At 39.6% G+C, this 13,039-nt stretch overlaps 1 protein-coding gene across 8 annotated transcripts in view; it reads right to left on the bottom strand.

Annotated features, from left to right (window-relative positions):
- Positions 1–5,485: 5,485 nt before the first annotated feature.
- The window catches only part of SEPTIN5 (septin 5), an 89,675-nt gene continuing 82,121 nt past the window's right edge, over positions 5,486–13,039 (bottom strand). For all 8 annotated transcript variants that reach the window (XM_073675326.1, XM_073675334.1, XM_073675344.1 and 5 more), the window contains one exon: positions 5,486–11,789. In XM_073675326.1, coding sequence (XP_073531427.1) covers positions 11,733–11,789 — 57 coding nt within the window. In that variant the 3' untranslated portion in view covers positions 5,486–11,732. The remainder of the gene's footprint in view (positions 11,790–13,039) is intronic.

Genomic DNA, 13,039 nt, shown 5'->3' with positions numbered 1-13,039 from the left:
GCCGGGGTTGTGCGCGCTGTGAAAAAAAGTAAAAATTTATTTAAAATAAAAAAACACCTTTATCCTCACCTGTCCGTAATCCTACGGTGTCCCGCCGTCTTCCTGATGTCCTCCGCGATGCGATCATCCCAGTGGCCGGCAGTACACTGACGGGAGCACGCTTGCTCCCGGAAGTGTACATTGCTGCGCTGCCGGCTGTGGTCACGCGAGTTCATCAGCTGAAGATCAGCTGAGAGCTCCGGGACCTCAGTTTACGGCACCGGTGCTGTGTGGGAATATTCTCACATATGTTCCCACGCAGTCTGATGCAGTATGAGGTCACCGGGGCTGATCAGCTGATCTTCAGCTGATGAACTCACCTGACCTCAGCCTGCAGCAGAGCAATGTACACTGACAGGAGTGATTACACTCTTGTCAGTGTACAGTGCTGTCTTCTACAGCAGTCCCATCAGTGATTGATGTGGCTGCTGTAGAAGTGACCCAGATCGCCGAGGGACAATCGGGATTGTGTCATGACGGCGGACAGGTGAGGGATATGGTTGTTTTTTATTTTTGTGTTTTTTCAGGAGACGAGGCCTTTGGGGATTGAGAGAACAATAAAAAAATTATTAAAACCGTGTGTAATTTTATTTCAATAAAATACTTTATTCTGGCAGTGTCTTTGTTGAAAAAGCGTTGAAAATTTAACTATGGGGTTAGTAATGGGGTCGTCTTACTAACCTGGGCTTCATGTTAACCACTAATACAAGGCTAACATGAACCCCAACCCCATTACCCACCACCGCAACACGGCAGTGGGAAGAGCGGAGGCTAATCGCCAGATTTGGCGCATCTTATTTACGTGCCATTTCTGGGACTGCTGAGGGGTGATATTATTAGCCACGGAAGGGGCTAGTATCCATGGCCCCTTCCCTGGCTATTAACATCAGCCCGCAGCTGTCTGTTTAGCCTTTTCTGGTTAGATTTTATAGGGGGCCCCCTGTAATCTAGCCAGTAAAGGCTAAGCAAACAGCTGTGAACTGTTATTAATAGCCAGGGAACATTTTTAGCTAATGGCCCCTTCCCCGGCCACTAATATCAGCTCCCAGTGGTCGGCTTTCCCTCTGCTGGTTATAAAAATGACGTGGGAGCCAACGTCATTTTTTATTTTATTTTTTAGGCTATGTACCTATGATCCGGACGTAGCAGCGCTTTAGCATATTTTTGATGCGTCCAAAATGCTGTGTTCTGTTGAACACCGGTAAATCCACAAGTGTTCATTTAACCATGCGTATTTACCGCATTCAATACATTCTAGCGGTCAAATTTCTGTTGTGGAGACTAGCGACTCCGCAAGAAAATTTGACATGCTGTGGTCTTGAAAGACGTGCGGCATGTCAGTGTCCATGGGTGATCTGCAGTCTCAGATGCACGCATAGTGGACATGGGATTTCTAAAAATCTCATCCACTATGCTGTAACATCTGAACGCTGCGGGTTTGACGCTGCATAAACACGCATCTTTTATACCTGCAGCTGCTCCTGATCGTGGCCACATAGCCTAACTCACCCGCAGCATGTCAATTTCTGTAGCGGAGCGCTAGTCTCTGCTGCAGATTTTGACCGACTGAAATGTCATTATATGAGGTGGATCCGCATGAATTGACAACAAAAGTGTGGCATTTAGAACACAGCGTTTTGGACGCAGCGAAAATACGTTGCGTCTAAAGCACTGCTTGTTGCTGTTCTGAGGACGTAGAGGCTAATGAAACAGCTGAGAGCTGCTATTAATAGCCATTAATTAATTAAGCGCTGCTTGTTGCTGTTCGCGAGGATGTAGAGGCTAATGAAACAGCTGTGAGCTGCTATTAATAGTCATTAATTAATTAATTGCCTAATGGCACCTTGGTAGGCTAAAAATATCATCTCTCAGCTGCCCCAGAAATGACTTGAATGGAAACGCTAATGAGATTGGGTGTATGGGATTAGCTGACACCTAGCCCTTTTGTTTGGTGTCAATCAGACCCTTTCATTACTAAAAGCTAATTAAAGAGTTAAATAAACACAGAGACACAGAGCAAACACTTTATTTGAAATACAACAGACGCATTATTTAAATTAACCAATATACTCACCCCAGGTCTGACAGTAATCCAAGGGTTGAAGCAATGTCCCACTTTTTTTTTCAAATATCTTTATTTAGCTCCAAAAAGCATTCATTGATGTCCAAAAATGCATAAAAAAATACATTAAAAAACGCTTCAAAATTGCGGCAAAACGTGCGTTTTTTCCGCAGCGTTTTTCCTGCCAACACATGCAGAAACACTGCAGAAATTTCTGCATTCAAATCCTGAATGTGCGCACATAGCCTTAAAGGTTTTCTGAAAAATCTGTTGGGGTGTACTCATTTATGTTGAGCACTATGTGTCTGTGTCTTTTAAGCCCTGCTGTAGCCAGGCTATTTTTTTTTAGAGAAAACAAATAAAATATTTTAAAACTACAAATAAATAGACAGAAATAGGTATCTTTGACTACCGGTTCAATGAGATAAACACATTTATCCTGCAAAGTCCTCATACAGCTTTGTGGATGGAAAAAAATGCTTTGGATCTTTAAACGTAGAAAGGCAAAACCAAATTTAGTGAACAGATGAAGTTTTTAGTGTGTAATATAAAAGTAGTAAAATATAAAAAATACTATATACGGTAAATAAAGTAAATGGGACCCTAAGGCCACGGCCCCACTATCAGTATTTGGTCAGTATTCGGTCAGTATTTTTTGTCAGGAGTGGGAGCCAAAACCAGGAGTGGGTGATAAATGCAGAATTGGTGACTTGTTTCTATTATACCTTTTCTCTGATTGTTCCTCACCTGGTTTTGGCTCCCACTCCTGCGAAAAAATACTGACCGAATACTGACCAAATACTGATGAGGTTGTGGCCTAAGGATGATTTCAGCACATGAGCCAGAAACATAATGTGAACATTGCCTTAATGATCACCTGTTTATTGTGATTTTACTCCGTACTGTACTGTAAGGAAAACTGAAATAAATTTCAAAGCTTTATGCCATGATATAATATTTCAGCATTAAGTTATATGTAGCATTCTTATAGAAGAACATTTGGGTATACGGCATATGTATACTCCTTATATGGAGGCATTTATGTGATCATTGTGGCAAGTGGTAGGAAACCAGAAGATATTCTGCACTCAGCTGATATTACAGAGCACAAGTCTGTCACATAATCTTCAAACCACTTCCTCCTCAAGGAACAATTTATGACAAAATGTAACATTTCTCTTTTCCATGATGGATACTGTTCAAATTGATATTGCGGTAATTCCTGAGAACCTTTTTGGCCAGGTTTCATGTACAGTTTCTTTAAGGCTGTGTGCGCACGTTCAGTATTTGATTGCAGAAATTTCTGCAAGGTTTCAGCATCTCTTGGCAGCAAAAACGCTGTGGCAAAAATGCATCGTTTTTGCTGCATTTTTGTAAAGCAATGAATGCTTTTTGGAGCCAAATAAAGATATTTGAAAAAAGAAATGTGAGACATCGCTTTAACCCTTGGATTACCGTTAGACCAGGGGTGAGTATATTGCTTAATTTAAAGGATTAAAGAATGTCTGTTTTATTTCAAATAAAGTGTTTTATTCTCAGTGTGTGTTTATTTAACTCTTTACTTAGTAATGAGGGTGTCTGGCTGACACCTCTTCATTACTAATGCTAGGGTTAGGTGACACCTAATCCCATTAAGCCTAATCCCATTAATCCTAATGCCACACTTGTTTTGTCAGTACATGCGAATCCACCTCATGTAATGACATTTCAATAGGTCAAAATCTGCAGCGGAGACTAGCATTTGCGCTACAGAAATTGACATGCTGTGGATGAGTTTGGGTACGTGCTCATGATCAGGAAATGCTGCTGGTTTGACGCTGTGTATTTATGCAAACCTGTAGCGGCCAGATGTTACAGCATAGTGGATGGTATTTCTAGAAATCCCATGTCCACTATGCGTGTATCTGAGGCTGCGGATCACCCGCGGACACTGACATGAGGTGCGTCTTTCAGGACCGTAGCATGTTAATTTCTCTTGTGGAGTCACTCGTCTCCGCAACAGAAATTGGACCACTATAATGTGTTGAATGCGGTAAATCCGCATGGTTCAGTGAACACATGCATATTTACCTGTGTTCAATAGAAAGCAGCATTTTGGAGGCAACAAAAATATGCAGAGTCCAAAGCGCTGCTACGTTCGGATAGTGGGCACATACCCTTAAATTAAAAAAATAGCGTGGGCTCCCGCATCATTTTCATAACCTGCAGAGGGAAAGCCAACCACTGGAGGCTGATATTACTACCCGGGGAAGCTGATATTTCTAGCCAAAAATGTTCCCTGGTTTTTAATAACAGCCCACTGCTGTTAGCTTAGCCTTACTGGCTAGATTACAGGGGGACCCCAGAAAAAAATTGACGTAGGGTCCCCCTATTAAATCTAACCAGCAAAGGCTAAGCCGACAGCTGTGGGCTAATAATAATAACCAGGGAAGGTTAATTTTCTGGTAGAAATACTACATTTTCTGGAACAATTTCAAGAGCGCCAACACTTTTGGCCATGACTATGTGCGATCATACCATTTTATTAACTGTATACGAAAGCACAGCAGACTGCACTTTCCCATACAGTAGGTTACAGCAAAGAAACATATAAGGTGAGGTATACGTTTCTATACAGTGGGTTCCTATGGTGAACAGATGCCTCGGCATACTTCCTGACAGAGGTCACAGTTGAGCACATACCTACTGAGCGTATGCACCCGACAGTGGGCACAGACAATTATTGTGAGTCCATACTAAGGTCTCATTCAGACGTCCATTTTTCTCACATATGGAAAAAATGGACCGATTATTCTGATCGGACTTTGGTCTGGGTCTCAGTTTTTCTCGTACATGGAGAAAAAAAAAAAAGTTTCTCCTCGTTTTCCTAAGTAACAGTCCAGAAAATCGGACCGCGTTTGGATGCCATCCGAGTGTTGTCTGATTTTTTCAAGGACCCATAGACTTGAATTGCAGATTCTGATCCAACACTCGGATGAAAATCGGACATGTCTCCACAATTTTGCACAGGCTGCTCGGTCCGGACATGTGAATGGCTATCTGTGAAAAACACGGATAGAACTTGACGCAAAATACGAACGTCTGAATGAAGTCTAAGGAAAATGAATTGTCCAAAGCAGACAACTATATTTAGGTTGTTCAGACACTGCAGTCACATTGCATTTAATGCACCACGGCCGTAACATGTGAACGTGGCTTTGACTTTCAGTAACTATGAATAAGAAAAAAAAAATCTTTCATGACCATTTATATGTCACATGTATCCAGTTTGTTTTTATTGACAATCATTAAAGTAAATTTGCCAGGATCTCTATGTGTCTTTGTGCAGACTAAGATGAAGAAACACCGGAAGGTCCAGAATATTACAGAACAGTCGGGATCACATATTTTATGTAGGTTTATTAGGATTCTCAGGTTGTAAACATTAATTACAGCAACAATCAGTATAACAAAATAATCACTGGGTGGATATGCACTGTAGGAGGCGGGTTACTTTTAGACAGTCGTACAATAGGGCACAGGTTCCACCTTACATATAAGGTGACAGAGGCACCGGATTAACAGGCAGTGGGTTTGCTTACCCCTTCATTCCCAAAATATAAGAATGTCAACTAGTCAGTGTCTATTAATATATTACAAGTATGGAAGAATGTGGAGGCTCTAATGTTAAACATTTCTAGTTTATAACTTTATGTACCTATTATTCTGCAAGTAACTGTTTATACTGACGAGTCTAGAAATTGAGGAATAAGTCGATAAGGAATAATAAATGGTCTCATATGTCATCTAAGTTCATTGGAAAGTCTATTACAAGTAAAATTCCTTTGGTTCACTGGACTTGAAAAGTGCCGGATTATCAAATATTTGCAGTAAGGAGACGAACAGAGTTCATTTCCTATTACAGAGCCATAAATGCCAAAGAAAACAGAAGTCAAAATATAGAATCCAAACTTGGGCAAATACAGCTCTGGGATATGAATTTTTCAAAGCATGGTAAAGCAAAACCTCTTTGAAAAACAGGTATTAAAGAGGGTTTTCCGCTCTTCTTCATAACTTAACAGTGGGAAGACATGCTCATAAACGATAATAAAAAGAAGGTATACTTAACCTCAAAATCCATCCTCCAGAATGTCTCTGCCGGGATGAAAGAGATGACATCCCAACCACTAGCCACCTCTCCCTGCAGCCAATCAGTGGCCTCAGCAGTCTGGTCACGGGTGGCCATGCCATCTCTTCCGGCCCAGCAGAGATCATCAAAGTGAGATTTTGGGGATAAGTATTCCTTCTTTTTTTTCTTGAAAAGCATGGCTTCCCACTTATAAGGTAGACTAGAAAACTGCTTAAAAAGAAAGACTAAAACATGTAGACAGACATGTAGCCTGATTCATCATTTGCAATTTTTTTAAGTCACTTTTCTTTCTTTGTGTTTTCCGCAGATGGTTTTTATATGCCAAATTCATCAAAATGGCGCAGTTGATTCATTTTGTGGAATCTTAAAAATGGTCTTTATTTTTGTCTTAAACTTTTTTCTGACTTTTTTGAGCAAAAAAAAAAAAATGCAGGTTTTGCAAAATAGCACAAAAATTGCACCAAAGTGTCTGGCGTGCATAAAATCACCCAAGGAGTGCATTTGCAAGAAATTTTTCGAATTAGCGAAAAATCACAAATGGTGAATCAGGCAAAAACATCTGTAAAACCTAAACTCTACCCACAATGCTGAACATGAAAAAAAACAACATGTAAATACATATAAAACAGATTTTAAAAAAAGGCGAATATTAAAAGAATTAGGTGCAAATGAAAAATAGACTAAACACACCAAAAACTAGACAGAAAACAGGAGTTAATGCAATAGTAAATCGGACCCATAGGAGTTAAAAAAAATCATAGAATCTGACATTTAATAATGCAGCTTTAAATTTTACTTAATGGAATCAAATTTGCTAGTTCCGTCCAATTCTGTCCCATAGTATAAAATCTCAAAGTGTGGTGCCATTTTTGTAGAAACTCCACATAGAGAATTGTATACATGAAATTCCTTGATTGAATACAGAATTGTATACTTGATATATTGCATCACTTTCAATTTAGAAATCGAGTGCAGGTATAAGGCCAGATTCACACACTGAGAGCTGGGGTGACCCCTCTGACAATGTCACTAGCTGCGTGTCCATCATATGACCAGGACAGATTTCAATGCCCAGGGAAGAAAACAATAAATGGTTCATTTTGAATTACTGCAATTAGAGATCCTGAAAATCGTGCACAATAGGCACAGAAAGTATATTGGAAAGTTGTATAACTTAATTATACAAGTAGCATTTATTTATTGTAACGGCAATACCTCTTAAAGGCTGGATTTATGCATGCAGTTTTTAAGGCAGTGTTCCTTTTTTTTATATACACAAAAAGGAGAGAGCAAAGTCTTTCCTTAAGGCCTCCTTCAAATAGGTTTTTAGTGGAATTTTTTAATTTGTTAGTTTTTTTCCCACTGTTCTATAAAGAAGCCTATGAAAAGGCCAAAAAAGCGTACTGTGTTTTTAAAAATGCAACAGAGAAAAATTAATAGTTTGTAGTGTGATTAGTATTTCACTATAGACTTGTATGTAAATCTGGATGCACAAAAAAATAGTGAAAAAAATAGGCAGGAAAAACCGCTGTGTGTGTGAAGCCAGCCTAATAGTTTCCACTCTCCTTAAAGCCTTAAAGAGGACCTTTCATCAGTATGAGCACATTAAACTGACCACATCATGGAATAGTGGCTGCAGAGCTGAGGAAAATGTAGTTTTTATTTCACCTCTTCATTGCAGATATTAGCTTGCAAATTTTAGGTTATAATTTGTTAGGCTTCATTCACACCTCCATGTTTAAACACATATTTGAAAAAATGGTATCGGTGCCATCAGTGTTTTGCAACTGTGTATCATCAGTGTGTCCGTTTTAACCATCAGTGTGTCATCAGTGTTTTACATGGATGGATAAATAAATTACAAAGCTTCTCCTATCCTTTGCAATGTTAAATACATACAGCACACGGATGCAATATGAATGTAATACAGTCGTCTGAATGAGCCTTAGAGATGCAGCAGAGATTAGTTATGTATCATTATAAACACTTCCAGATCTCCTTTTCAGTGCTGTCAGTTCTCACCCTTCCGACACAGACTGCCTGGGAATGAAATATGGAAGTGTTTGTAATTAAAAAATAAATGCAGCTACGATGTAGAGATACAGTAGTGCTCAGTTATGTATCACTACAAACCCTTCCAGATCTCATCTCACAGTGCTGTCAGCTCTGACCCTCTTCCTCACACTAACTGCCGTAAAATGAGATCTGAAAGGGATTGTAGTGCTATATAACTCAGCAAAGTTCTGTTCTTTTTTTTCCCTGTGTATCGTTGCTCGCTTATGATTGGTCAACCTCATGCAGGAGAAGAAGTACACGCCCCCAGAGACAAATCTCCAGTAATGTCTAGTTGAAATCTAGAATAAATTATACCCTAAACTATACAAGTTAATATCTCAACAGCAAAGAGGAGAAATTAAATAATAAAAACAATGTTTTTTTACATCTCTCATATAGCCAGTTTAACATGCTCAAACTGGTGAAAGATCCTCTTAAAAAAACTGTGTAAAAAATGGCATGTGTGAATCCAACCTTAGATCAAATCGACCTAGCAAATAATCAGTTGTTTTTGTCTGTGATTTATATATTTAGGAGTATTATTTGTGTCCCTAAATGCCTCTAATAGGATTAAAGGAACTTGTTTGTGTATACCAGCATATATATAAAGGCAAGAATAAAATGGTCACTGGTAACTACACAATAGAAAACTAATGGATGGCGATAGGTATTTAATACACAATGTAGAAATATGATCTGTAACTGCATAGTACAATGAGACATTTGGATGTGACGAGCTGTGGAGAACATGTGATATGTGGACACTGTGTACACGATCTCCAGGAGAAGACTATTCTCTCACAGTAATTCTACGAGAATATAAAAAATGATGACTAAACAGAGAGCATACAGGTAATGATACAGCTCTCAATTCCTTCTTGTTAACCATTCATGATCTGGGGCCTGCAGAACTTTGGAGATGGTCATACACTTTAGGCTAAGGTTAATCAAACTTGACAATTTGATTTCCGTTGAATTTTAACATGCCGATCCCTTGTTCTCATAGCAAATAAGCCACCACCAGAGGTGTCTGTCAATGGCTTACTCCCCTCCCCCATGCAGACCCCATGCATGCCTAGCTAAGTCGAGCATACATGTGTGTGTTTGGGTCAGAGGGATAGTGATTGACCATCAGCTATTGAATGTGTATGGCCACCTTCACCTTTAGGTCCTATGGATTATTGCTCAAGAGCAGAAATAATGCTACCAGAGTAATAAACCAGGCCTATACAATCTCTGTATGCCTCTGATTTCATACTTCACATATAATGCTGATATCATATGCATGGAGAATCCCTCCCCAGAATCATTGCTGCATAAGCGTATTGAAAAAGTAGTAGCTATATATTCTGTGATAGAGGAAAGCAAACAAGTCTTTGAAATCTGATAAAAATCACTAATTAAGGTTTTGATTACTTAATAGATTAAAAAGCCTTACTATAAAAAGTCTAGGTGTAGCCCTAGTCTTATTCTGTACTTTACCAGAAATCTTTATGTCTGATGTGCAGCGACCACAGCTACTGAAAGAAGGAAAACCATTAATCCATTAGTTGATAATTGGTAAAACACACATACATAAAAAAAACCTAATTGGATAATCATAAATTAAGAGAATAGGTTCCATGCGGTCAAAAGCTGTTTGCATTTACCATGATTTTGCAATGTGGTATATGGCTGCACAGCTTCTTATATAAGTGATAATTGTTGGAAATGTCACACCTAAACCACGTCATAAAACACCAGCAATGGTAAAATGTATGTGTTTTTCTAGACGAGTTTTAACCACAGAGCACCCTACCTGCCAATGTGAATATCCACTTGCCTAAAAACTATAGGCTTTGAGCCCTGGAGCAATAGCACTTCAGTGTGGCAGAGAATTTCTCCTTATGCCCAGCTGTACACTGGCAGGAAAACAGAATAAGGATATATAAAGTAAAATGATGTATCTATTCCATAATCCAACTGTGATCTGATTAAATAAGACATTATATGTGAGCACCTCTAGGTGCAGAAGAACATAAAAAGCAAAAAGCTATAGAAATATGATCAGCCCCAATCTGTAGTGCACAATAATAGTGATATGCTTGGTCCCTTCCAGATGGGGCCATAAATACAGTAAAGGCCATGAATGTGTGAATTCTGGGTAGAGGCTGCAACTCTATTTCCACTACTAAGGGTATTTAGTAAGGCAAACACCATATATGTATTCATTAATAACATGGTAGACGACTGATGTATGTAGATATTAATGTCTGAAAAGTTTAAAGGGAACTTATTATCACTGAGACTAATGGTATGACTATAGGTTCTAGCAAAACAATTAAAAAGTTACTTGTTCTGTAATAATCTGGTGTGCCAGCGCTGAGAAATCAGGATTTAAATTAGCTTGATAGTGCACTGGGGGGGGGGGGTATCCAGGCACAAGAAGTGTATGAACACACCCCCAATGAACTATTTTGCATTTGGCTTTAAAGTTTGACTTATCTTCAATGCCACATCAGATTACTACAAAACTGGTATTGTTTTTATTGCTGCATTAGTGCCCTTAGAGTCATACCACTAGTTTCACTAGTAAAATTGTACTGACAGATTCCATTTAAAGCTGTGTCCGTACAATGAGGTTGCAATAATGCTGAAACGGTATTTCTTTGGAGAAACTATTCCAAATAAAAAAGCTTTCATTTTAATATCCATCTACATGCAGCAACAGCCCCTCAATGGATGGACGCAGCCTGACGGAGAACAGTAGAGCGCTACCTGCACCTGATGACGTCATGTGTGAAACCCAGTGTAAGCGCTGTGCATCCCTTTGCACTGCTGTCCAGGCAATACTTCCTCTGGTGCTCTCTAATAATTAGCGGATTATTGGTCAAGTAACTGAGTAAACATTGGTACAGCAAAACAACAAAAAAATAAGTCCTGAGTCCAAGAAACTGCAACACTGTACAAATAAAAAAAAAAACACAAGCTTCTTGTAGAGCAGGGGTAATGTGTAGGTAGAAAACAATTACTCAGACGCCTCCCTTCCCAAAAAACATCCCTTCTGTGTAAAGGACAGAGCCTTGTGGAAGATGCAGGATACATAGGAATTATCACCCAGTAGGTCCATGGGTGCGGCTTCCAATACATGTTTGCAACAGTCCTGACAACACCTCGAATATGGCATAAAAGATGGATTTGCTGCAACTCGTTATTGTATTGGTGATGATCACGGCTGTAACAGAGAGCAGACTTCAGCTTGATATGTGCTTGGCTCCAAGAAGGGACGTTCTAGAGAAACGGGATGAGCCAACAGAGGGAGGAGTTCATATTGGACGGGTATTTGAGGACAATAAATAAGATACTGTAATGAGTCCAAGGGTACCACATCCATCTCCAAACTGGTCCTTGAAGTGACAGGTTGGGAAGCAGGCAATGTGAGGAATAAGTGCCATCAGGATTGGACCTTCATTGCTCTTGTATCTGCTGCTGCATTTTCTGCAACATTTCTTGCATTCTCCGCAGCTGGAAGAAAAAAAGATTGAATCAGATAAAGCTAAGGACATTACTCATCTCTACAAAATCATCACAAATAAAAATGTGATCATCCCTACTGTTACGGGTGTATCAGAGGTGACAGACAGTCGCCCTGCAGTTGGTTGCAGGAGATCTCTACGTTTGGCATTACAGACATCTTCTTAGATGAGAGCCTGTCTCAAGGACCTAGCTGCTACCTCCCTCTGGTAATTAGCTCCCTGGCCTGAGTGTATATATACCTGGTGTATCTGAGAGGGAGGTGCAGGCTATATTCATTTCAACTTGTGAAGGATTAGCAAGAGCAGTACTTCATCCTCTCTGGAGCTTGAGGCCGAGTTCGCATTTGTCTGGAGTGAACTAAAGCTAAGCATTCTCCCCCTGTTTGTCTACCCTTGTTGTCTATAGAGTTTAGTGGAGATCGACTAGTGCTCATCTCTTCCCATCCCTAGCCTTAGCCATACGCCAGGGAAAGACAGGGCGAGGCACGCGTGCGGCAATTGCTGAAGAGGCAATATAGGGACAGTAGTTGAGACAAGGTGACACTAGACCAGGCTAGGAAGTCTCCACTCCCCCCTTTCCCTAGTGTCTGGGCTCCCTTTCCCTCTGTGTTGCACTAAGTCTTTCCTACACCTGGCGTGACACCTACACAACATATTAAGAAATGTAAATCAGCTATCTAAAATATTCCGAAAAAAAGGAATGAAAAAGTGCAAGACATTATGTAGAAAAAGATTCCAATTATGATAAAAAGGAGACTATAAATATAACAGGCATACGAAAAATGCATTTTGTTGAGTGAATGGAGTAAATGGCTATCATAATGTAGAAAAAACACTAGTGACAGAGTTTATAAACAATAGTAGCGGGGATTGAATCGCAAAACTATTTACTCCCCAAAACATTCATCACTCAGCAATAGTCAGTCAGGTAGCTGTCATGATGGAAATCATAAAAGAAAATCCAAGGGTATGTGAAGTGAATGGTTTATTAGTGGTGGCTAAATAGTTACCGTATATCAGTTACGTCACTATACATGCACATGGATATGTATAAAGAATACCACCAAAATATAAAAAGCTACCCAATAACTGCGTGTACTAAAGTACTGTTTAGTACAGCCAGTTATTGGGAGATGGATCTCTCAACAGCCAAAAAGAGGACAATCAAAATATTTATGGGTAAAAGATGTAGCCATAACAAATCATATACATATACCCACCCAGGAAAAACACACCTGA

Source organism: Phyllobates terribilis, unplaced genomic scaffold, assembly GCF_046119375.1.
Source record: "Phyllobates terribilis strain yellow unplaced genomic scaffold, ASM4611937v1 Scaffold_1__5_contigs__length_1240528914, whole genome shotgun sequence".
Lineage (NCBI taxonomy): Eukaryota > Metazoa > Chordata > Amphibia > Anura > Dendrobatidae > Phyllobates > Phyllobates terribilis.
The sequence above is the reverse complement of the archived record's forward strand: the minus strand, read 5'-3'. Positions and strand labels throughout refer to the sequence as shown.